The sequence below is a fragment of the Nelumbo lutea genome, chromosome 4 (assembly GCF_056320005.1).
Source record: "Nelumbo lutea isolate HS-2025 chromosome 4, American lotus-T2T, whole genome shotgun sequence".
Taxonomy (NCBI): Eukaryota; Viridiplantae; Streptophyta; class Magnoliopsida; order Proteales; family Nelumbonaceae; genus Nelumbo; species Nelumbo lutea.
In genome coordinates this window covers 38,154,378-38,181,467 of record NC_142687.1, presented here as the reverse complement: position 1 = coordinate 38,181,467, position 27,090 = coordinate 38,154,378, and the positions used below count along the sequence as shown (strand labels likewise).

At 36.2% G+C, this 27,090-nt stretch overlaps 2 protein-coding genes and 1 long non-coding RNA gene across 3 annotated transcripts; 2 read left to right on the top strand and 1 right to left on the bottom strand.

Moving 5' to 3' along the window:
- The first annotated feature begins 3,436 nt into the window (after positions 1 to 3,436).
- LOC148855290 (uncharacterized) lies at positions 3,437 to 4,745 on the top strand. Its single transcript, XR_016112633.1, has 2 exons — positions 3,437 to 3,570; positions 3,651 to 4,745. It is a non-coding gene; the product is annotated as an uncharacterized LOC148855290 (long non-coding RNA).
- Positions 4,746 to 5,865: 1,120 nt separating this feature from the next.
- On the top strand, positions 5,866 to 13,024 carry PYD1 (pyrimidine 1). Its single transcript, XM_088983177.1, has 7 exons — positions 5,866 to 6,510; positions 8,429 to 8,692; positions 8,805 to 8,975; positions 9,786 to 9,898; positions 10,011 to 10,197; positions 11,989 to 12,098; positions 12,489 to 13,024. The coding sequence occupies exons 1-7, from the start codon at positions 6,235 to 6,237 to the stop codon at positions 12,643 to 12,645; spliced, it is 1,278 nt and encodes a 425-aa protein (XP_088839303.1). The 5' UTR covers positions 5,866 to 6,234; the 3' UTR covers positions 12,646 to 13,024.
- Positions 13,025 to 13,031: 7 nt separating this feature from the next.
- Positions 13,032 to 19,748, bottom strand: KNATM (KNOX meinox protein). The gene is made up of 4 exons (XM_088983178.1): positions 19,563 to 19,748; positions 18,924 to 19,028; positions 17,896 to 18,040; positions 13,032 to 13,711 (listed from the first exon to the last, which is right to left on the bottom strand). The coding sequence occupies exons 1-4, from the start codon at positions 19,701 to 19,703 to the stop codon at positions 13,515 to 13,517; spliced, it is 588 nt and encodes a 195-aa protein (XP_088839304.1). The 5' UTR covers positions 19,704 to 19,748; the 3' UTR covers positions 13,032 to 13,514.
- Between the last annotated feature and the right edge of the window lie 7,342 nt (positions 19,749 to 27,090).

Sequence of the window (27,090 nt, the reverse complement as noted above, 5' to 3'; positions counted from 1 at the left end):
GGGCTTATTGTGTTAGGCCCACGGTTCTAATTACATGACCAAGCTTGACCGGGGTGCGGTCTGGGCCGGGCCGGGCCATCGGGCTACCCGACCCATGAACATGTCTATTGAATGTTAAAAGAAGGAAAGGGGAAGAAGGGTCATGAAACCGGACATGTGATCATCCGGCTACAATTGATCGTTGAATGGGGGAGGTTGAACAGGAGAGCGAGAGTTTCAATAGTTGATTGGTGTTTGGTTTTATAACCTTTCTTCCCCCTTCCTTCTTCTAACATTAAGATGAAATGGGTAAAATGGTAAAAAATATCATAAAAGGTAATTTTTCCATTTTAAAATTATTTAATGAGTACTTGATATTACACATTATTGATTAATGGTCAACTAACAACAAAAACCTATTAGACACAATTTGAAAATTCAGGATATTGCAAGGACAAGTTTTAAAGTTTGGGAACTGATTTGACAAAACCTCTTTCGATATCATAATCTTTCTTTTTTTTTTCAAGAAATACTTTTTTTTTATATCGCAGTAGAACCTTACAACCAAACATATGCAAAATTGAGTTACGTGCAACATTTTTATTTGGTTCAAATAAACAATAATGAAAGCCCAAAGGGCCACACAGTCGTGGGGACTGCCATCACCGTCCATGAGGAATAATCTCGAGGGGCCAGATGCATAACTCAAAAACAGAAGGATGGGTACCAAATAAAGTCAACCTGAAGACCTCTAATAAGGCTTTCTATATCAGGTTGGCAATTGTTTACATTGGAGACATCCATCTGGCTTCCGGTGTTGGATTTTATAAATCCAATGGGTTTGATTGGTCAATTACATGAGAAATTGCACCTGTACACTTGTTTAAAAAAAGTTTTTCTCTTACAAAAACCCAGTTTTGAACTTGTCCCACATTGGAAAATTATAAGTTTTGTTTTCAATATTTCAATAAGAGCTGATTTACATTCCTTAGAATAAGTTTTGTCCCACATTGGTACGTTGATGACCGTTGATCACCATTGATGAGATCAACGGTCACGATTCGATCGGGTGTGATCAAGAGGCACAATTCAAAGTTAACAGTCACCAACTGTTAACAACTTTTTAAACAGTCACAATGGTTGAAATTGTGACTGTTCAAGGTGTCTTCTCTAAACTAGCACCTACCTTTTCCTCATACCTCTTCACAAGTTATTTAAGGAGCATGAATCAGACTCCAAAAACACAATTTCGAAATTCACTATCTCTCTCTCTCTCAGTCCGGCCTGCTACAGTCTCACAGAAGGTTTCTTTGGAGACTCTTCAACTTTGCTGGTTGCAGATTCTCGCCCAAGGCTCTGTTGTATCCTGAGAACGAATTTGCCTGTAACCCAATAGCAAACTCAGTAAAACTGAGTGGGGGTAAATAACGTTCTAAAGATAGTGTCTTCAGACGCGCTTCAAAGCTTCTCCTCCTAAGTTACAGTGACCCCATCTTCCCCAACATCCGGTCCCAAGCATCATGTCACAGACTCACACCTCACTCTAAGAAGATATTAATAAATGAAAGCCTTTGTTTCCCTAACTGCAGACACCATATGAGGAGCCTGATGAAAACACCATTTTTACAAATATTTAGTTATTATTAAAATAAAAATGAATAAAAATAGTAATTATTCTTTAGTCGTGGCTTTCAGGGCCTGTGTATTGTCCACGTCTGTTTACTGCGCGTGGCACTAGGGTTGTCATTCGTTGTTTAATTGTCCACTAATTGGTTCTTATTGGTTGGTTATTGGGCTCTTTCTAATTTATAGGAGTCGACAATTTTGAAATTAATGACCTGATTGGCTCAACCAGTTGAACCAATTGAATCGGTCTAATGTTTGGGCTTAGGTGCAGTTGCACAATAATGGTCATCTTGAACTGCCTGGTTGTTTGGGATCAAATAATCAAATTCCAAACCAAAGTAGTTTGTTTCTTCTACGACACTAAGAGCTAGGGCTATGTTTGGTTTGAAGGAAAAGGGAAAAAAGGGAAACGTATGAAAACCTATACAAGGTTCCTAAAGGTTCCTACCTTCATTTTTCTAATTTTTTTCTTCAAACACATCATAAGTGAAACAAACACCATTATTGTGACTTGTGAAAATAGAATCAACCAAAGCCTTCTGAATTAATGGTCAAAGCATTACATTATGTAAGGGGGTGTTTGGAAATTTTATTCATTCAATTCCAAGGTAGTGTTTGAGTGGAGGTGCCTTGAACAACTTGAAAAAGTCAAGGTGGCTGTGTTGAAGTAGGAAGTGGGTTGAAAAATATTAACCCCACTTGATTTCAATGACCATCCGTACCTAGTACGCAGCCACCACTCTGATGTATTTTGTTTGGCACCAATAATCTATATGATAAATTTAAGTTAGTTAAACTATTTATTTGATTAAAGCGATTAAATTAGTTTTTATTCGTTAATATTTAGTTTAATATATTTTCTGATACATGTATTTTAATAAAATTCTATTGGAAAGTTATTATTATTATTGCTATTATTATTATTATTATTATTATTATTATTATTATTATTATTATATGTATGTATTTTGTTTGACATCAATAATTAGGGGTTTTACTTCATAGCCAAGAAGAGATTGAGGAGGATGCACAAAATGGAGGAATGCATTTCGAATTTATACAACAGACAAATAAAAAAAATCAATAAAACAATTATAAGCAATGTTCAAAATATTGCAAATATATTGATGCATATGGTATGTTAGGTTTCATTCTTATGAAACCATCAATACTCAAAATAGAAATGTTTTGAATGTTCAGTTATTCCTAAAATATGGTAATGTTGTATGATGTATCAAAACTATTTTCAAACAATCAACCAAAAAACCTAAAGAAGGATGCACATCAAGGCTTTAAAATGTGAGATAAAAATTTCTTAAATGGTGCGCCCTTGATACTTTGAATATCCGATGGATATTTAACTGAATTTGAACCACCTACTTTGTAATCAAATTCAAATTCAAATATAAACTGATTTTATTCGAATTCGCTTTGTTTATAGGCCTACTTGGAAGAAAGTTGCCTGACACTTAGATGGAAAATTTTGCCCCTTTTAATAATAGTTTTTTATGATTAAAAAGGGTCATTTTCTTATTTACTTGGGAAATAAAAAAATATGAATAAATATATTTATTTAGATAAATATTTCTCAGAAAACACTTATCCGAGGTATAAATTAGGCTGTGCCACCCATAGCCCAACAGGATAGTACACAGGCTGTGCCAAACACAACATGATTGTGCAAGTCGTGCTGGGCCAGGACTTTCAGGTCCGTGAGACGATATACCGTAAACCGGGCCAAAGCTATTTAATATATTAAAGTGCGGCACCCCACCCTTCACTGAATGCCCTCTTCATGATAGTATGGTTAGTAGTTAGTACCAACTACCAAGAGGCCTTGAACCAATCACAAAGGGGTTGGGCATCTTCAGACCATTAACAATCACACTCAATCCAACTCCGGCTGTGTATATGATGCCATGTTGTGTCGTGCCGGCCTAGCACACTGTTTTACAGCTCTACCCGGTGAGTGCATTTACCTAGATAGATAACTTCCATTTTTAGAAAAACGAACGTTGCCTAAATATTAACTTGATAAATTACAGTTATTTTTTCAATGTAGGAAACATGAGGGTTCGGAAAGCAACATAAAAAACACAAATATTACTACAAAAAACCATCTTCTTGCTTGGACAACAGTCCTCGTTGGCCGCCGGTAAGGAGTTTCACCCCCCTTTTCTTTCTCTCTCTGTTTCAAGGGAGGCTCTCTCTCGACATTTCTTGAGGTTCTTTCCCTTTCCATTCTGTTTAGTTTCTCTTTTCGCTCTGTTTCGTTTGTTTCCTGTTTAATTTCTTTTTTCAATCTGTTCTTTGTTCTCTGTTTAGTTTCTCTTTCAGATCTCTCGAAATCTCTCTTTTTCGTTTGTTCTCTTTTTGATCTATTTCGTTTGTTCAAGAGAGGCTCTCTCTTTGTTCTCTGTTCGATCTGTTAGTTGGTTTCTCGAGGTTCGATCTGTTCTCTATTCAATCTATTCGTTTGTTCTCTATTCGATCTGTTCGCTTGTTCGATATGTTCTCTGTTCTCTGTTCGTTTGTTCTTCCCTGTTCCCTTCTATTCTCCCTTGTTTCCCATCTGTTAGTTTCTTCTCACCTTTTTTTTTTCGATCTATCTGCGGGCATTTTGATTGGGAGTTTCTTCTCTAGAATCCTTTCTGCATTACCCACTAGTGAAAGTTGCCCCTTGCATTTGCCGTCTCTAGCGTTTTTGGAAGACAGTTACAGTTCTCCGGTGTCCGGGACGGCAATTACAGTTCTTCGGCAATTCGGATGGCAATTACAGTTTTCCTGCGTTGTAGATGGACGTTTCAGTTTTCCGGCATTTTCTTGGATGGCCGGTCACATTGGACAGTTATCCGGTGTATTGGATGGTAGTTACAAATCTTGCATCTTTTGTGGATTGGTTCGAAGTGGGTGGAAGTTCTAGATCATGGCTTTTGGCTTTGGAACCCTCCCTTGTCAGTTTTGCTACCAGTTATGGTGGTTTTGAGATGTACTTATTCATCGGTGATTTAAGTTGCCTTGCTACGACTTTTCCTACATCCATCTCTTTATTTTGTTCTTCTTGATATTTCTATTTGAACTTTAATTGGCCTCGTTGACATTTATTTGTATCAATCTCTTAAATTAACTTTGTTTTTTAATTTTCTCTTCCTCGAGGCCGGCTCTGAACCCAATATCGTAAAATTCAAATAGTTGGTCTGGCCAGCCTGGTTGAACCATTTGGTCCTACCTCCAATAGTCCAAAACTAACTCGTCTACACCACGTCAATTACTAGGACTGTTCACGGGTCGGATTGGGTCGATTTACTGGGGTTTTCCCAACCGACCTGATTTAGTCGGGTTACCTGAGATGGAAATTGAAACTAACTAGGGTTGTTCATAAGAAGGCCCAACCCGATCAAACCGACCTATCCGGACCAACCCAACCTGAGTTGGTCGGGTTTTCATAAGCATCGGTTGGTTTCGGGTTGTACAAATTCATAAACCAATAATTCAGGTCGATTTCGGTTTTCTTGTGTGAAAATCGAAACCGACCCAAACCAAACCGACTTAGTTCCTACTTAACTAAGTTGCTTCTATCATAATTCCTAATTACAACCTAACCTAGTCTTCTAAGTTCCTATTTAACTAAGTTGTCTCTATCATAGTTTCTATAGTCTTTTACACTAAATAGGCAATCAATTAGGCAATTACAATTAAAATTAGGTGTCATTTTTTACTTAGATTAGAACTTAGAAAGTTTCTTGAAATATACAAATTTCAGCCTTCTTTCTATAAAACAGTTTGACTTTTTATTTTCTTGATAACTTTTGTCTTTTATTCTAATTCTACTTTTTTAAATATATTTTCAAAAAATATCTTAAAAACTTCAGTTTTCATAATAGATATTTCCTTCTAAGCTTCTATGTCCTTTTTGTACAGGAGCAAAACCGAAATCGACCCAACCCGACTCAAACCGACCACGTCGGTTTTGCTTAACACTGGGTCGGTTTCAGTTTCCATCTCAAGTAACCCGACCAGGTCGGGTCAGTTGGAAAAACCCCCAGTAAACCGACCCAACCCAACCTGTGAACAACCCTAAAATCGATCCAATGTTAAGCAAAACCGACCTAATCGGTTTAAATCGATTTATGAATTTGTATAACCCAAAACCGACCCATACCCATAAAAACCCGCCCACCTCAGGTTGAATCGGTCTAGATTAATCGGCTTGGTCGGATTGGGCCTCCTTATAAAAAGCCACATCAGTATCAGAGAGTCATATTCAACCATGCGTCGTCGAAAAGGATTACGAAGTCGGCATGGACTCTTTTAAGTCTTATCAAGAAGGGATAAACAACTCATCCAAACACGACCTTATTTAAATAATGAAGGACTAATAAAACAAGATCAAGAATTTCGAAATTTCAATTTCAATTAATGACCAAAGCAAGAAAAAAGCTGTGTAGGATTGTTAATCATACAAAGAGCTGAAAACCAGATTCCCCTGTCTCGCCTCCTCCGCCGTTTCTCGCAAAAGCAAAGAATATTTAACTGAGACTCAAAAGTAAAATTCAGTTCTGATTTTGTATATTCATCGTCTTTCATCTTCCGGAGAGTCCAGTTGTTTGCAGAGATTTTTGTTAAGTCATGGCGTCTCTGAGCTCTAGTCATATCAGTGGCAGAAGCTCGGTTGCTGAGTTCCCGAAGCTTCGGCGATTGGGTTTTCGTGGGAGGAGTAGCCGGGTTGGGTTCAGGGTGTTTGCTTCGGATACGCAGCCGGAGCCGGAGCCGGATCTGAGTGCGACTGTTAATGGTCTGAAGATGCCCAATCCTTTTGTGATTGGTTCAGGGCCTCCTGGTACTAACTATACTGTCATGAAGAGGGCGTTCGATGAAGGGTGGGGTGCCGTGATTGCTAAAACGGTAAGAAATTTTGGATTTTGTTTCGTTAATTTTGAGAGATTATCTGTTTGTGCGTTATTGATTATGAACAGAAAGTCGTGTATGTATAATTGAAATGCGATCCCAATTGTTGTTCAACTCAGTATATTTCTTTCACTCTAGATCTGATCTTCTTCTTTTTTTTTTTGTTAATTTTGGACTTATTGTTGAGAAGAAAACGTAGCTAATAAGTATTTGATCTTAGTTTCTCTTCCTGTTTTTCTTTCAAATTGATTTTGATTAATTCCACATTTCCACTATGTGCTTAATTAAACCAGGTAATCTCAAAATTTTATTTTTTGTTTAATTGTCTTATGGTCCAACGTAAAATCTAGAAAAACTCATAAGATCTATCACAGCTATTGATGATTTATATTCAAAAATGGTTGAATCCATACTTAGTCACATGACATTATCTTAATTTCTTGTTTCTGATTCATGGAAAAAGGATATATGTAAGAGCAATAGTTGGGATAAACATGCTGAAGATAAACATGATGATGAGTGTTGAAATAGGAATTGGTACATCCAAGAGTCCAAGACTAAAAGGCATCCATCGGATCCCAGTGTGGGCCAATGCATGTGGGTAGAACTATGGATCTATGTGGTGGTTCCCATGATCGGATCAGTAAAGGGTGGGACTTTTAGCATATATGGTTTTTATCATGCGGTACTTTTATCATTTCTCTTCTATGAATTGGATATAGTTCCTTAGCTGCATGTTTATCAATCCTTTACATTTCTTTTCCTTTTTTATGTGTCTTTTCTTCATTTTCCACTTAATTTCCTAGATATATCAATTCAAATGCTGCATCCACTGCAAGTGTGATAACATGTGAGTTTTTCTCTCTTGAAAAAGCACCTGGTGGGTGTAAATTGGTGAATACATTTTTTGGGTGGTTATATTCCCATTTTTCCTATTGCAACAGAATAATGGTTGCTTATTGGATCTTTACACTTGCAATATTGCATTGATTTTCTATTAACAGCTAGAATTTTTTTTTTTTTGTAATAAATTGACAGCTAGAATTAAAAAGAGAAAATCCTGAAGACTCTTTTGCCCCCTCTCATATTTGTTTCATGCTTTTTCTTCTTTGAGTTTTTTTTTTTTTTTTGAAAATTCAGCCTCCAGGTCCAGGTACAAGATGCAGCTGAAGCCATTGTAGTGAATGCTTCCTAAGTTATTTCTTCTTCCTTCTAGTCAATTTTTTTTTGTGTGTGCAAGCAGTATTACTGACTATGACAATGTTGGAATAACATGACAAGTTAAAGTATAGAAACATGTTCTTGTAAACAGCCACTTACAAGTATTGACGCACCACTTAACTTTAAAGCTTATAGTAAGTGTAAACTGAAGTAGCAGCATGTATTATATCTTTGCTTGTTGTATTGGTTTATAAGAATGCTCCACATTGATATGGATGTAACTAAACATGTCAAAGTAGTCAAGTGTGCTTGGTATTTCCATTCACAGGGACATGTAGGAGGTCTAACAATGTCCATATTGTTGACGATCCTATTCTACATGAACATCTCCAATCCTATTCCACTTGATGATCCTAGGAATTTCTGGACCTTTTGTCATCCAAAAGGATACTGATCAGGAAATGGAATTAGCTAGGAAAGTGGATTGATTAGGCTCTGTATGATTAATTACCTGGCCTCTTTCAGCAATTCTCTAAGGATTCACTTTCTCCTTGAAGCCAAACCTCACAGGGTTTTAAGGACATTGTACTGGATAGATCCAAAGTCTTTATATTCTGTATTTTACCACCATGATGTTCTCAATTTATCCAATTGCTGAAGAAACATAGTTCTCCTTGGAATTAATAAAAAAAAGTGTTGCTTCACTTATGCTCTGTTCAGGAGCTAATTATTTGAATAAAATGATCTTGGATAGGTATCACTGGATGCTGCTAAAGTTATAAATGTAACTCCACGATATGCTAGGCTTCGAGCAGGAGCAAATGGCTCAGTAAAAGGACAAATCATTGGGTGGGAGAATATTGAGCTCATCAGTGACCGACCTCTTGAGATTATGTTGAAAGAGTTCAAGCAACTAAAAGAAGAGTATCCTGATAGGATATTGATTGCTTCAATCATGGAGGAATATAATAAAGCTGCCTGGGAAGAACTTATTGAGCGAGTAGAGGAAACTGGAGTTGTAAGCTGTCATGATCTTTCTTTTTATTCTTCTATATAAATCTATAATCCAATCAACTAACTTTGTATCGAAAGTTAACAGAAATTAATCATTTCCTTTTATTTTTGAGCAGGATGCCATTGAAATTAATTTCTCATGTCCTCATGGCATGCCAGAGCGTAAAATGGGTGCTGCAGTTGGGCAAGATTGTGTATTGTTGGAAGAGGTATGTGGATGGATAAATGCAAAGGCTACCATTCCTGTGTGGGCAAAGATGACTCCTAACATCACCGACATTACACAGGTGGATATCTCCTTGTGACTTGCTTATATAATAGTGGTTTTGGGTTTGTCTTCGTCTTTAGTTATGAAATAACTAAAGTAAATGATTATTAGTTATGAAATAAGCATGTCAGAAATTTACAATGCAATTAATCATTTTCAATGTCTCTAATTCAAAACTGAACATGGAACTTTGGTTAAATTTAGTTCATTTATGGAAGATGAAGAGGAAACAATTCCTAATAATACTTGGGTTCAATTTCTTTTTTAGAATATTCCATTTTTAAATTAATGTGTGAAGATGATAATACTTGGTTCAATCAAGACTTCAGGAAATGCTGTTGATGGAATATCAATGCTTAGAATCAAAGTTTTAACCGATTTATCCTGCAACCTGCATTGGTGAGTCAAGTGTTTCCATGAAGCTTATGTTCTACATGTCAAGCTTGGACAGAACTTGAAAACAACATCTAGGAAATTCATGATACTATACATGTCAGGAAGATTCTTGTGAAACTTCCACCAATAAAAAAACTCATTTGCATTGATATTTTTTTTATCAGACACATTTGCATTGATATTACTCCACCAACTCTATCCAATTCAAGATTTTAAAGGAGTTCTTTACATTAAATTTTCATTGTACAATTACAAGTACTGGAAATGAATAGTTCCATTCTTTCATTTCTTATGTTGCATTGCTTTCTATATAACCAACTATTTGCAGGAATTTTTTTCTTTTTTCTTTTTAAAAAATTGTTTGTGCAGTTGATTCTGCTTAAGTTATTGTTAATAATATTATGCCAAACTTATTGTTGAATCATGATTGTAGCCAGCAAAGGTGGCACTGAAATCAGGCTGCGAAGGAGTATCTGCTATTAACACAATCATGAGTGTTATGGGGATCAACCTTGATACTTTACGTCCTGAACCTTGTGTTGAGGGGTTAGATGTTTTACCTTGATCAACATTAATAATCTTTTGCTTATCCAATCTTTATTTCCACAATTTTGAGTAATTTGTTTCCATTTTTTGTGCACTACTTTACTGAGTTCAGGTACTCCACTCTGGGGGGCTATTCTTCCAAGGCAGTCCATCCTATTGCACTTGGAAAAGTGATGAAAATTGCACAAATGATGAAAGCAGAGTTTAATGATAAAGAATTCTCACTTTCTGGTATTGGGGGAGTTGAGACTGGTGGTGATGCTGCTGAGTTCATTCTGCTTGGGTCAAATACTGTTCAGGTTGGACCAAAATCAAAATACTTTCTTGCATTCTTATGAATTAACTCACAGAGGAATTAATCGTATCATATTTTTTATCCTAGTTTTGTAGCTTCAGTGCATGTCTTTTGTTTGAAATGTATCTTGGCATCTTCTCATAATATTGCAGTCTTTTAACTTGTGATTTGGACTTTGAAGTCCTCATAGACCAAGTTTTTTTCTACTAGCTGTTTCAATTTGGTTCAGGAGTGTCAATATCTGGTCCAATTCCTTTTTATGAGATGTTTCAGTAGTATAGCTGAGAAAAACCCAAAAAATACCCTAATTTACGACTTTGTCTTTTTTTTCTGGTGGGAAAGCTTGCATGATCCAGCCAGAGCAATGCTGAAGACAGTACACAAACTTGCACTGATTTTTAGATGCATTAGCTAGTTATCTACATCTTACACAGACTTGCACTGATTTTTAGATGTGTTAGCTAGTTATCTACATCCAATTCTCAATTGGCACAACAAAAAAGTAAATCGTGCATTGACGAAAGTGATAGGTTTAGATTCTTGAATCAACACTTATATGGATAGTTCTTAAGTTTTAAAAGATGCAAAAATCCATATTCTAAGCATTTTAATCAATTAGTTACTTTCATAATCATTTCAAATAGTGGATAATGGTAATACACGAACATGCTAGCTTATGCCAAAGTACGAGCACAGATGGTCTTTCTATGAAACAAGGGTGATTCAATAGCCTATCAATCCAATCTGATCTGATGATCCATTATGAGACTGATATATAAGTCTGTTGGGTCAATTCTAACTAATTCACAGACTCATATATCAGAGCTGTTGTCAGATCTAACTACTTCACATGCATTGCAAATAATAATATGCTTTACTTTTCATACTGATATTATGCCTAGATATAATAATACATTGCATTAGTATCATAAATATGCATAGTGCCCATATGCCTACATAAAAAAAATGCTCAGCTTTGGATTGACATACACAATTCATTCTGCCCAAATGCTTAGCTTATCCACCATGTTGACACAATACAAGATAGGATACTGCATAACTGATAGTAGTACAATGGTTTTTTTCTTTCTTGTCAAGAAATAGGTCAGTTTCTTTTTTCTTTCAATTGCATTTGCAAGTTAGGCCCTTGTAATGGTCTGTTAGCCATTCTTTATTAATTTTCGAATTGCCATTTCTGGGGTGTTAAGGTTCTTAGTCCTAGTAGCATCAAGTGTGTTGTAACTCCCACCATTTCTTTGGATATGTTAGTTCAGCTCTTGGGCTACATGGACATATTTGGGCATTGGTCACATACTTGGAGACTCTACTCTGTATAATCCCTTCTATAGGGCCTACTACCTAGATGGAGTTCTAAGCCATTTTCTTCCAATTTTCATGAAGTTGTTACCTGTAAATACACTTAGACCAATATTTGTAAGCTTGTAGTCCATCCAAGAGGTTGAAGAGAACAGTCTAATATCTGTTCAAAGGCATGGAGTCCATTACCCTTTCAAAATAAAAGAACAGTCTAATACCTGGACCAATATGTAGGGGAGCAATGTATATATCCTGGTTTCAGAGGGAAGGCATTCCTAGAAGTCTTTGATTCTGAAATCTATTTGCTATGCGGTTTGGATCCACCAACTACTTGAGTAGTGCTTTAGTGGATCGTAGGAAACCGAATATTTCCATCCTGTTTCAACTTTTTCAGTCATTTAAATTCCATTTTCTGTCTGTTTTCATTGTTCAAAGTGTTAATCGGTTTATTATACTTTGTTCTATTAATGCATGATAGGTTTGCACGGGTGTGATGATGCATGGATATGGCCTTGTGAAGAAACTTTGTGCTGAGTTGAAGGATTTCATGAGAAAGCATAATTTCTCTTCTATAGAAGATTTCAGAGGGTATGAATTCTCATAGTTTACTCAGTTGCCTTATCAACTTATGGTTATTTGGGAAGATAGATACTTGCATCGTGTTAGGAGGAAAAGAAGGCACCCTTCTTGCCTCCATGTTATTTGTTTCACAGTACACATCTTGTTCTGATGGATGGTTATGAACATATGATATGTAAGATAGCCTTTTACCTGGAATCCAAAAGTAATTATTGTGTTTGAAAGAACACAAAAAACCAAATGGCTTGGCCCATAAACCAAGGTGATTTAGATTGAGGATATCTTGATCGGTTCCTGGAGAAGGGGTTTACCCTTTCACATCGTCCCACCTCGCATAGTATTCTGCATGTAAGTACTGATAGATCACAGATTTCTTATATAGTAACTTTGTCTTTCCAGGGTTTCTCTTGAGTACTTCACTACCCACACAGATTTGGTGAGAAGACAGCAGGAAGCAATCCGGCAGAGGAAAGCAATCAAGAAAGGATTGCAGTCTGACAAAGATTGGACAGGGGATGGCTTTGTTAAAGAGAGTGAGAGCATGGTGTCTAACTGAAATATTTATTGCAGCAAGCCCTCTTCTTCATGTTTAAAATAAAAGATAATGTTCTTAGCTCTCACCCTTTATCATGCCATGAGAAATCTCGCCTGTGAGGACAACTCTTTGAGGGTGAAAGTATAGCTGAATGGAGTCGTCCTATGTGGAATTATCTTCGTAGTCTTAGCTGAATGAAGTGAAGAATTTCCCAATTTCCCAAAGATATAAATAAACATGTTTTAGTTGTATCTATTAACTGATAGATTGCTAGATGTTGCTATCTTATGGTTTCACGTTGGATTATTTAAAATATTTCCAAGATCAGAGACAGTTGCTGCTGGTTGTAGTTATACAATCGACATCTCTTATCCTAGAAATACTGAATCATTGTTGAATATCTGGTTACGGTTTACAAAAAAAATATTTATAGAAATATGCCTTCATCAAAACCAAGATAACATACCAGACCCGGTATTCATTCCATGCCATTGGCTAAAGCATGTAGACTTATACAAGCAGTGGGGCCTGGTAATCCTTTACACATGAAATGTAACTACTTTGTGCTCTCTTTCTCTCTCTAACCAAATTATCTATTGGTCAGGGAGAGAGAGAAGAAAACTGTTGCACCACAAGAGAGAAGACTTTGTTTCTGATAAGTTCCATTATCCATCAAAACAGTGTTAGGCTAATTAAACGTTTTTTTTTTGTTCCAATCAACAATTACGGCTCCACAATTGGGATCTATGTTCATAAACCACTACTGAGAAATTACTGAAACACTGACATTCTTTTGTACACAGCAGTTCCCGCGTTCTAAAGCACCTGACCTTAAACAAAGACAGCAAGCTACCTAACACAAATCCATCCCAAGCTGCACAGAGGTCACCTTAAGCAAGGAAGTTACCATTTGGCATGACAGCATCTTCCACCGTTGGAGAAGTTCCCCTGTGGGACCCACTATGCAATCCACCGTTGATGTGCATCTCCATGAAATCCTCCTCGACGATGCATGGTTCTTCCAGGTTGCAGATAAAATGGGCTCTTGGATTCTGGGTCTGGCAATGGACCCCACCGATTTCCTCTCCTGTTAAAAGTTGATACGTACTCGCATTAGGAAGAGAGGATGGGAACCACCACTTATACGCTTTAGATTCCCTTGGAAGACCCCATTAAATACTAGGACCCCACCTGGGTTGACCATCATTTGGTGCTGCCACCACGATGTGCCATCTGTAAGGCCCAATTTTTTAAAAAGTGTCACACTTAAAACGAACCCTCAACCCGCCAATGGAACACTCCTACACTAGGGCTAAAAGTGTTGGACCCATAATTTGCCTTGTGCAGTATTTGCCCCCTACAACCACCAGCTTTTGATTCCGATACTTTTGCAGAGTAAAATTTTGGGAACTTTCTGAATTGCAATTCTTCTAGTTTCGTATTTTTTTGGTAGCACAAAATAGTTGGTCTTGGTGGCTTGGTGCAAAGTATTGACATGTATTGGCCTGTATCTGTCCATAAATATTATTTTGAGAGTTCCTTGATATGCTTCTATAGAAGGTGTATCGAGGTTCTGACCAGTTCAGGGGGTGGAGGAGTCTTAAATTGACCGCTAAACCGGTTTAAAAAAAAAATAAAGAAAAATTACAACAAAATACTATTGATATCACCCAATACGCCTCTACCGGTGTATCCAGTGTATCAATATTTAGAACCTTGGTTGCTTGCTTGGTTGTGACCTGAGTGATCAAGGTTCAAATCTTCGAAACAGCCTCTCTGTATATAGAGGTAAGGCTGTATACATCCGTCCCTCCTTAAACCTGGCATTGGCAGGAGCCTCTGGGCTGCCCTAGGTTGCACATTTGTATAGATATTTTTATCTTTGAAACATTCAAATGGTTAATAGAATTACATTTGAGCTTGTATTAAATGTATAATAAAGACAGTATATAAGCAAAGCCCTTGGAAGTAGGACTACAAATGAGAGAGCAAAACCCTTGGGTTCAGTCTTAGCTCAGGTCCATGACGAGATGAACCACTGAACTTGGGATTAGGTTGCCTACTATTCACTATAAAGTCAAACTCGGCTCAGTTGGATTTGCTTAATTAAAGATATTAGGCCCACCTAAGCCCAAAATTTGTGGACTTATAAAGCCCACAGTCAAATGCAATTAAAGTTATTAAACAAGCTAAATATAAGGAAAATCAGCAAAAGAATATAAAATTTATATGTATAAGTGGTAAGGCACTTGCGTTGCACGTGATATTAATAGTGGACTGAAAAGATAACATATACATTATATATGGTAAAAGAAGCCCACTTTATCTACTTTGTGGGCGCTATGCTGTGAGTGACATGATTTATGCATTTTGTATGGTAATAGATTAATACCCAATGAATTAAATTAATATAACATATACAACATTATAAATTTGAATAATTAACTTAAATTAATCCCCTGCTAACATTCTTAACCATAAAAGAGTATCGCCACCTTGGGGAGACACGTTGAACCATGATTGCTTGGATTGAGCTGAGGCTCTGTTTACTTGATCTAAGCATAGGTTAGCCAATATAGTTCGGTTTATTTAGAAGGATACATATAATTTTACATTTTTGCTTCAATCAATGGATGCTTTATTTTATCTTATTTTTGTTAGAATATCTTTTGTCTTTAAATATATAACATCTTTTGCTCTAAGAAACGTTAAGGCTGTGTTTGGTTTGAAATAAAGGTAGAGAAAGGAACTTGAGGAAGGGAAAGATAGGGGCAGCCTAATACCCACCTTTCCCATTTCTTTCAAACCAAACACACACATCTAAATTGATAGATGTGTGAGTGTGTGTGTGTGTTTGGTTTGAAAGAAATGGGAAAGGTTGGTATTGAAAAAACCTGTTGTTACCTCCCTTTTCTTATTGTTATGGACGGAAAACATTGGCCTAATGCATTAGCTTTTCAAAAGATCCATTTTACCCTTATTAAAATGATTAAATATACCTCAAAAATATCTCCAACTTAGATGGAAATGATTAAATATACCTCAAAAATATCTCCAACTTAAAATGATTAAATATACCTCAAAATACCACCAACTTAGATGGAAATTATTAAAATGATTATATATATCTAAAAAAATATCACTTTTAATTAAAATATCTCCAACTTATATTGAAAAGAATAAAGTAATATTTCTCTATAAAAACGTTAGGTCTAGTGAAGTTTAGAAGGGAAAATCTAGCATTTTGAATTATATTAAAAGATACCCTAATAAGTAGAATGTGAGGTAATTGTAGGGGTAATTTCATAAATTTAGGCTGCATTTGGATGCGATGTAAAATTTACATCAATTCGGTTTTGCAAGCATTTGGAAAGAGGGTGTAATTATTATATACGTAAAACTCCACTATGGTTTAGTTTTGCGTGCATTTGGATGGAGTGGAGTTTTATATCGATAATCGATGTAAAACCTCATCAGCTCTAAAGTTTTACATCGATAATCGATGTAAAACCTCATCAGCTCTAAAGTTTTACATCGATAATCGATGTAAAACCTCATCAGCTCTAAAGTTTTACATCGATAATCGATGTAAAACCTCATCAGCTCTAAAGTTTTACATCGATAATTGATGTAAAAACTACATCGATCTTATCGATGTAAAACTTTACACTCTTCCACCCATCGCTATTTTCAAAAAGCAACAGTCACTTTCATGGTTCAGTGTAAAACGTCATTGGTGTATTTTTACACCGGTGACGTTTTACACTAATTCCAAAGGCAGCCTTAAAGTCATCATTACCGAAACAAAGATGAAAGGGAGGTAATTATAGGTTTTCGGTAAACCACAGGGGAGATTTTATATTTTACCCTGCATACATAGGGTATTTTGGTAAAGATATACTTAAGTATTCAAAGTTTTTGTTCTAATTTTTATCATAGTTAGAATTTGACAAGTAGGGGTGGATTCAAGCTAAGCTATTTGAACTCGGCTCGCCAAGGTAGTATAAAGCTCGAGCTTGAGCTCGGTTCGAGCTAGAACCTTAAACTTGAACTCGACTCGAATCAAAAGCTCATAAACTTAAACTCGGCTCAAATTTGACTTGAGAAAATTTTTTATAATAATAAATAATTATATATAAAAATATTTTTATTTGATATTTAAAAAATTAAGAATTATAATAATTAATTATTATTATATATAAAAATAAAAATATTATATATAATATTTTTATTATATATATATATATATTATTTTCTATAATTTTATATTAGTAGCTATTCGAGCCGACTCGCGAGCCAAACTTTATTAGGCTCAAACTCAAGTTAAAGCTCAATTGAAATCGAGCAAGTCGAATAGCTCTTGAAGAACTTGCCTCACTACCTTGTTTTTTTCACTTTTTAATGCGTCACATCACAGGTTAATAACCCCCATGGAAACATCAAAATAGTAGTAATGTGTCTAAAATATCAAAAACAAACGAGTAGCGTTTTGAAAATCACCCGTTGCACAGAAATCCATGCATTCCTATTGTTCCTGACGTTCTTCACATAAACAAACATCAGCAAAAATGGTTTTTACCCGTTTAGGCTCAAGTGCTGATGTAACAAGTAATTTAAATGTCAGGACCAAGAAATAAATAGATACCAAACAGCCTCTTAAGAGAAATTGCCTTTTTTTTTTTTTTCTTATCTTTCCTTCTAACAAATTAGAATAAAAAATCAAACTATTCTTTTCAGTGATGAGGTCCCTCAGGCACCTCATGGCTCATGCCTCACCTAGGACTCTATTGAGTGGAGATATTGAACCTAGAAAATAGAAATAATCCCAGTTCAGTAATTAACCGGTAGTACTGTACGAGAAGATGGAAGCAACAGGGGCATCTGGAATGGGTTACTGTTGCCTACCTTCTTCTCTTTGCACGTGTTCTGATCTAAGGGGTCCAAAGGGTGTAGCTTTCTTATGGACAAAAGAGTCTTTAGGTCAGTTTTACCAGTAATTTGTCAGAAAATTATATTTACTACTAATTATATACCACTACAAACTACACTGCAGGCATAGTATAGTGACTAGTGAGAAGCTAGAGCAGTACGGTTTACAGTGGTCATAAAGATATAACAGATTAGCATTGAGAAAATCTCCTGGAGTGATGTCAGTAGTATTATGGGTGTGAGCAGAGATCATCACAACCGTCTGATCTAGATAAAGGGGAAAGACTTAAGCAGTGGTGGGGCCATCTGAAGAGAGCTGACGTGGGGTTTCATTTAACTCACCAGAAGAGATGGGTTCAGTGTGAGTTGAGTGGGTCCCCATGAGGTCCATGAGTTGAAAATACATGCCATTGATAAAAGCTGTTGTCTCTTGCAGAGGCTCTTCCATGGCTTCTTTCAGCTCACTCAGTGCCATGCAGTATGTTGCCTGAGCATCCATTGTTCAGATATCAGATATTATGACACCACATAATTAATGCAATGTATGTAACATCTATTACGTGTATAGATGCGTGCATGGTTTGGGCCTTTGGGGAACACACAGACTACCAAGAGGCACCAAGCTGGAACCATGGCTGGACCATGTGTTACACCCATCCAGATCTATTCAATGAGAATATGAGAGCCCAATCAGCCCATTGACCCTCTGATGGTATGATTTGAATTGGAACCTACCAGCTCACAGATCATATATATATATATATCGGTGTAAGAGAAAGAGGTGATGATACTTCAACCATCTAAGTTCTAATCTAAGCCTAAAATTTGGTTGAGGTTGTCAAAAGGAAATGATCCCACCTCCCAAATGATAAGTTTTAAGACACAGTAAGGCTTCTCTCTCTCTCTCTCGTGTGTGTACATGTTTCTGAAGGAAAAAAAGGAAAGAGAATAAAGAGTAAACTTACTATTAGATAACCCTATGTGCCTGTGTTTTGGTCATTGGGTTGATGGTTCTAATATTTTGAAGAAATTCCAAAAAAAAAAAATGAAGAAATAAGGACTGAACTTACCATGAAATGACTGTGTGTCTATGTTTTCTGTGTTTTTTGGCCATTGGGTTGGTTATATCATTTTGAAGATCAAAAAAGGAGAAGAAGCAAGCGAAGTTACCACAAGCTCTCTCTCTCTCTCTCTGCTTGTCATTGGGTTGGTTCTAATATTTTGAATAAAAAGAAGAAGAAACAAGGAGTGAATTTTCCATGAACTCTCTCTCTCTCTCTCTCTCTCTCTCTCTCTCTCTCTCTGGGTTGTTTGTAATATTTTTGAAAGGAAGAAAAAAAAAAAAAAGAAATACCACGGATCGAACCTACCATGAAATGATCCAAGTCTGAACAATAGGACATACTACTATCAGACTTGATGATATCTGGATTGAATGCATTTCTACTAGCTTCTCCAATATCTCCCAAGCTCACCTGAAATAAACACATTAAGCACATTTATCTATATGTGAAGGGAGAAAAACAAAAATAGATATGAAACAAAGATAAAAACAAGATAAACCCATTTCCATTTTTAGTTCAAAGACAGAAAGGGGGTGGATTGTTTCATTAAAGCAATAGAAAAAAAGGATTGAAAAGAAGAAAATTAATATTAAATGCATGTGGAGTTATCATCATCAATACACTTGCATGTATGCTGTCTACATGGTTTCTGGGTAAGAAAGCTTGAACCATAAAGCCCCAGACTGACCCACGTTAACATCAGAAGAAAGAGCAGGTCAGACACTTCTGGGTCATGCCTTCCCCATCTAAAGTTAATGAAGGATCCAAGCAACAAACTGCTCCTCAACATCAATCTTGTCTCTTGAATGGGAACAAGGGTTTTCTATACAGACTTCTAGTCTGATTGGATCCATCATCCATAAAAGCCTTTCATTAGAATTTATTTCTGAAAACAGTAACAAATGTGTATGTGTGTGTTTCTGTGAGAGAGAGAGGAAAAGTTACCTTCAAACAGTCCAAATGAGTCTCAATCAAAAGCCCATATAAAGGATGGCAAGAGATTCTCCTCTTGAGAACTTCCTCATCTTCTCCATCTTCTTCTGCTAAAAAACTAACATTAACATTCTTATTACTGTTAGCCTCCATGTCTCCCTCTCCCCGCACACAGACACAGAGACTACACTATACCATTTCCAGTAGTCTTGTCTTGGGCTTTTATTACCATTTGTGTGTATGTCTCCTCCGCCCAGTGTGTACTGTCGGCCTGTGTAAAATAAGTGAGCCTGCACAGTGAGGTACCGTACGGTGGCAGCAGAGCTTCCATCTTTGGAAGAATCCGTTGACCAATGCATGATGAAACGGTAGCAATCAGAGGACTCGAGAAGAGGGAGAGGCCTTTTTGCTTCACTCTCTTTTGTTTCTTTTTACATCCCGAAAGGAACTCTTCATGGGGTATCTCGAATAAAGGAGCTCTTACAGTACACTACTTCAATTATGTCTTTTTACCACCCATCCAACTTCCGTCTTTTACTAAAGAAACAAAGCTGCTACTGTGCTACTGTTCAAAGAAAAAATTTTCTCTTCTTTCTCTTTTCATCTTTTCCTTCTAAAGTGGATTTTCTCCTAATTATCTTCTTCACATTCTATTGTATGGTTGTTTGGGTTTTGGTTTGGACCACAGTTTTGCAAACACCTGCAAAACACATAGGTTCTGAGAGTGATTGATCATGGGCAATTAGATCAGATCAATAACAGCCACTGAGAGAATGGAATCATTAAAGAGATTTATTGAGACTGCATTAAAATCAAGGTCATAACAACTGCCAGGGTTTAGTTCATGATGGGTCAAACTCAATAAAAGTGAAGACTCTTTGGCAGAAAAGAAGAATTTGAATGGTAGAAGGGTACTCCAGAAAACATGGTACCTTGATAGTGAGGATTAAGAGTTCTGGTAATAGACTGGACCTTTGGGTAAAATATAAAAGAAATGCTGCATGGATTCATCTTCTTGCATGCATGGATACCCTAATCTTCTACCAAATTTCATTTAATCCCCAATCAAATCCCTTATCAAATTATAGAATGATCTGATTGAGTTTAATTAGGAGCATGACTTCAAGCAAATTTGGACCTTTATAATAATCAATGGATTTCCCAAATGGCAAACCCTTCATCAGAGTTCAGAGTTCAGAGTTCAGACCCTTGATTGCATTTAAAATTTCCTTCATTTGGTCCTTCCTACAATAGCTTGGTGCTATAATAAAGTCTATGGCTGACAAGCATGAGAACAAAGTTTCGAGTTTGAGAGTGGTCAATCGTACCAAAGTGAATCCAGTCTACACCTCCCAAGACTCCTGATAGCGGGACCAACAGTGAATGATGACCCCTTATATTTTATTAGACCTTTCAGTGGAGAAGACTTTATTTGAATTATCTAAAATCCTGATAGCATGGGAGTACTCCGGGATCACTAATCAAACCTCACCAATGGGTTTCCCACCTGTAATTTTTTTTTTACTTTTAATTTTTACATACATATATGTAGATTCTGAAATTGGAGACTTCATATAAAATTTCAATTTCAACATCTGAAGTTCATTAAAACCTATGGTGCAAATTTCCAATCTAACCTTTCCAATTAGGCTTTAGTGTATCAAAATGAAAACTAGAGGTTTGAATCTAAAATTCCTTTTATTTAACCATTCATCAATAAAAGTTCCATTTGGGTGGCTCTACATGCATTAATTTACAATATTTGGCCATCATTTTGTGAATTGGGTACTGAAAACTGATTGACATTCAACAGTTTGAATACCCACCTAAGCTAATAGTTTATCTCCATATTCTTTGATTTTTGTGCCATATTTCAAGAAAGATTTCATTTAGAGGGATTAAAATGTGGTTACTTATAAACATATCAAAAACAGAAAATGTTCCTTTCTCACTTGATTTTGTCCAAGGGGAAGTTAATTTAATGTACTTCAAAGAAGATTCAACAATGAATAGAAATCAACACACACACACACACTAAATTTGTAATTTAATATCCATATTATCTGATAAGATGGATTCTATTTAGAGGGACTACTAATACAATGCAAATGCTACCAAAATTTTAGAGTAGCTGGACCATTTCAATGCATTAACTTGATGCACCTCAATAATTATTCAAATATTCATAGAGTTCCTACTATTCTAGCTTTATATCTAAGACACTTAGAAGGTTTCTTAATCTAATTTCTTAAAACTTGTTGATTAAAATTAGAGTCGCTTTGCCAAGAAAATGAAGCTATGGGGGTAACAAAACTTAAAACCTAAAAGTGATGGGAGATAAAGAAACCTCATAGATATCATAATTAAGTATGCCACAGCATTTAGAAATCACATATGATACTATTAAATGTGATGGTAACAGAATTTAATGTACCATTTAATTAGTAAGAGGCAAATATGTAATTCAAAATATATGAAGATTCCTACATTTATTAATGGTATATAATATCTGTACTCAATCCCAGTCCACTCTGAATACAATGAATAAGATTAACTTGATCTGAATTCAAATAGTAATGCACCAGTTTTGGATCTATAGGTATACCAAACTCATATATGATCCATTTGCAGCCCGATTTTTTTTGGGGAAAAACTACGCTCTCTTAAGTAAATTTGAATCTCTTAGATGTATAGTTCAGCTAAAAAGTTTTCTTAGCTGAACTATCCATATAGTTCAAAGGTAATTCGAAGCAATTTCTTTAGAAGCCTTGCCCAATAACTGCATTAGTGTTTTTTTTTTTTTTTTTGTCTCAACATGCAAAAGGCAAATATAGTTCAAAGCATTTTTGGCAAAGGTAATTCGAAGCAATTTTTATGTCTTAGGTGCTAGGGAACAACTGAAAACAACGGTTCATAAGACTAGTTTAGGCTCTGATCCTTTTGTTGGGCATATTCTTTCGATTATAGTTTAAATCTAGAAACCACTCTGTGGTAGATTATTTTCTTCCCCTTTCATCTCGGTTTGGAAATTGTTTATTCTTATTCTTCTTTGGACTATGTGGCATGGCTAGGCCAATAAAGAAGAGGTGGAGATAAATAGAAAACATTTTTACTTGCAGATGGAATTATGTTATCTCTAGGATGAGGCCTGCAGAGGTTTCTAATTTATAGGCCTAGTTTGGGCGTTGCCCATACAATTGGAGCCAAGATTACAATTATGAAGAGAGAGAGAGAGATGGTAGGCTTACGTTGTGTTTGGTTTGAATGAAAAGGAAGGGAAAGGTTTATTTTGGAATATTCGAGGGATAGATAATGATCTGTTAGTTAGGAGATTTAAAAAGCTTATCAAAATGAATAAAGTAGGTTTGGTAGCTATTGTAGAGACTAAGATTTATGATAGTAGATACTTGTTAATTGCTAGATGTTTAAAATATGGTGGATTTTATGTCTAACACAAACAAGAAAACCGGGCAACGAACCAATTAGGGGTCCAGTTTCTGGGTCGAACAGTTTGATCGTTCAAACCGAATGGGCGGCCTGTTTTGACAAAAATAAAAACGGTCAAAAGTACCATTGGACGGTTCAAACTGTTCAACTGTCCGGGTCAACGATTTGCTAACCAAATCAATGGTTTTTAGCGAAATAATGGTTCTAGGGTAAAACAAAACCAGTCACCTGATTGATTCTCAGTTTTCAGGTCCAACCGTCCGGTCTGGTTTTGAAAACCATGCAAGAAGATAATGCTCTTGTGGATTTTTTTTTTTTTTTTTTGATTCATATGCTCTTGTGGAATTTCTCTTTTTCTATTGTGCTAGTGGAAGACAATGAACAGATGCCAACAGTTAGAATTAGTATTGATAATGATGTTGCTTTTTTAAACTATCAGCGGTTTTTGCATGTAAGATGTGAGAGGACCGAAAGAAAAAGGTTTATGGAATAAAGATTTGGTTAGACAGGAAGATGCATCGAATGAGCCTTGGATTGTATGAGTTCACATCTCCACTCTACCAGGAGCCACTCCACAATGTCCCACAGCACATCCCTGTCGTGTATTGAGAACATCTCCTGATGATAATACCAGTTTTGATAATATCATCATTGAGAAATATTCTCAATACACAGCAGGGATGTACTGTGAGGCAACTCCCGGTGGCACAACGCCCCACAGCACATTCCTAATACATGGCAGGGATGTGCTATGGGGCGTTGTGGGGTGACTCCTGGTGGGGCGGAGATGTGATCTTAGAATGTATGTACGGATTTCAATGTTATAATGGGGAGTCACGAGAAGAAGGGAAAAGAGACCTGGACAAGTGTTCAATGGCGGAGTTTGTTGATTTAATTTTATATATATATATATATATATATATATATATATATATATATATATATATGTATGTGTGTGTGTATGTGTGGTGTAGTAACAGAAAAGTAATGGAATGCATTTTGGGCAAGATTGGATAGGGTGCTGATAAACACATACACTAGCTGGATGTGGATGTAGGAGTTCCCGGTGCAACCGGCCAAATATCTACCCAGAACTTGCTCTGAGTCCTCTGATCATAGGTCTTTGGTTTTCTCTCTTGAGGGGGAGGTTTCACTGGATCCGAGGCCATTTAATTTTCAGCTTCAGGATGCTGTGAACCGATTCTGGACTGAACCAGTTTATGCCAATCCTTTCATGAAACTCTTTTGGAGTTACTTCGGCTTTGAGGGGATTTGAGAACGTGGAATGTGGAAATGTTTGGAGTGCAAGAGATGCTAAGGATACAATTCAGTAGGCCGAATGGGATCACCTTCAAGATAACTCAGCGGCTGAAAGAAAAAAAATAAAAAAGAAAACAATTACATAAGGTTTATAAACTTGAGGAAATATTTTGGAGGCAATAGGCTAGAACAAGTGGCTGAAGGAGGAAGATAGGAACACTAATTTCTTCCTTCCACTTGTCAGCTAAAGTGAAGCGTGCTAGAATCCAAGTCCACATGGTCCAGGATGATGGTGGTGTTTGGATAATCGATATGGCTAAAATCAAGCAGAGGGCAATTTTCTATTTTGAGGATGTTTTAATCGAACAAGGGGTGGAAATTGATGAAGGCCTAATGGAAGTCATCTAAAACCTGATCAATCAGGAAGACAATCTTTCTTCAATGGAGGAAGAAAAAAAGGCAGTGTGGGCTTTAGACAAAGACAATGCTCCAAGGCTAGATGGGTTCACAAGATTGTTTTGGGGAGATTTGTCAATTATAGCTATTCTTCATCTTTTTTCCCTAATACCCAAATGCAAAATTTCAGTTTCATTATTGTATCTTTGCCCCATTAGTTTGGGAAACTTTTGCTATAAGGTGATAAATAGTAAATTATTAAGTATCATTCCTAAAACAATGTTGAGATTGTGCCTTATTTTGCAACTATTGGATTAATTTTAATCTAATAGTTGGTGTGGTCCCTCTTTAGGTTAAAAATGTTTTACATATAAAAGTTTTCTTTTGTATGCAGGGTTAAGGCTTTTTTGGAGAAAAGCTTTGAGAGAAAAATACATAATGCTCTTGCTATGAGAGTGGGTTTTTTCTCTTATTTTTGTTCTTTAGGTTGAAAGGAAAGGGAGAACGGGTGTACAAAAGTTAAGGTTTGGTTTGGGTTGCAAGCCACAAGGTACTTGTATTGTTTCTCAGTTTTCTTTTATAGTGAAGAACATGTTTTGTCTCTCTTGTGGATGTAGGTAGTAAGGCCAAACCACATAAACCTTTGTGTTCTTTGTGGTGATTGTTTTTATTTTTCTTTACTTGGATTCACCATTTTTGCTACTATTAGATTTATCATGATTGCTATTTCAAATACCTTGTGATTTTATACTGTGGGGGATTATTGTAAGACCCCAACAAAGTGGCATCAGAGCCAAAGGTTTGGCTGGGTGCAAGCATTGACAGATGAACATGGTGACTCCCATGGCTTTGTTCTGTTTCCCCATGGTCAAGTAGTTTACATGCGATGGGTCTCATGGCTCTATTGGTTCCCCATGGTCGAATAGGTTGGGTGAAAGCAGTTGGTGTGCAGCTTTCAAGAGCATATATGTGGTCCTCATGATACCACCCATGGTGACGTGTGCTTGGATGGGTGGCAATAGGTGGTAGGCTCCCTATGGCTTGAGCAAGGGCTCTTCGTGTTGTGCATGCAATGTAGTATTGCACATGTTAAACTTGGTGATCGACTTCCGTTTAAAGAAACTCACATGTGAGGGGGAGATTGTTGGGATGCACATGTGAGTAGGTGTATGGAATGAGGAATGAAAGAGAATCCCACATTGAAAAGACACAAAAAGTGTAAGGGACTTATATACAAGAGTGGCCCATAACCAAATAGCTTAGACTTTTGGGTTGTAAGTGGTGTCCATCTCTTGTGTACAAGTCTTATATGCATGAAATTGTACGAAGCCCCGATTTTGGCAATTCCTCATGGTCCGTGACCCCCCTCAAGGCATAACAAATAGTGTTAAAGGGACAGTGTGCCTTTGTAAAGGGAAAAAATGTTGTGGATAATATTGCACTTGCACATGAAATGATGGTGGAATATATTGATAAAAAAGTGGTGAATTATTTCTAGTTTTCTCTTCTCTAGAATGGTGTGGTGATAGGGCATTTCAAATCTACTAAAGGGCTCGAGCAAGGAGATCCTCTCTCTCCCTATATTTTTTTATCATTGGAGATGAAGTTTTAAGTAGAAATCTCAACTTGTTGGGTAGTTTGCATCTAAAGGGGTAGTATATTACTCATAGACACTATCTAGACATCACTCATTGTCTGTACGTAGATAATATAATCATATTCACAAGGGAATTGAAGAGAGTTCTGGAAAGGGTTATGGAGGTGATCCATCATTATAAGAGGAGTTCTGGACAGTTGATGACTAAGGCAGAATGTTGCTTCTTCTCCTTTTAATAAAAACAAGGTATCCACCCTTGTTATCCTTTTTTTTTCTTCTTCAACCCAATTTAATAATAATTCACCAATGGTTCTTCTCCTACTTTGAATAAAAACAAGTCCTCTATTTTTTTCCTGTCATACTGACTTAGCAATCAGTTTTGTGCTCTATTTTTCCCCTTGGATAGATTCTAACAGTTTTATATGGGCCATATACTTATACATTCTAATCTATTAAATGCTTTATTGTTAATTCTTCACAAGTGATTTAGTCCATAACTCTAGATGTTGCTATGTTTAGCTGAAATTTGCTTTTTCTAATGTAGATTTAACATTTTTATTTAATTCCTATTTGTATATTGCTTGCTTGCAAAGGAATATTTGCGTAATGCTTACATAATCCCTATTTAGGAATATTAGCTTTTCCATATTGAATTAGTGACTAGATTAATTGTTTCTAATTTAACATTTATTAATTTGTTTTTGTTAATTTATTGTCATTCCTTATTTCCTTATTGTTTCTCATATATTACAATCTAGGAAATAGCGGTAAGATTTAGTTAATAGTTATATTGATTAGAATAAATTAATTATTTTCTAATTTAACATTATTTATTTATTT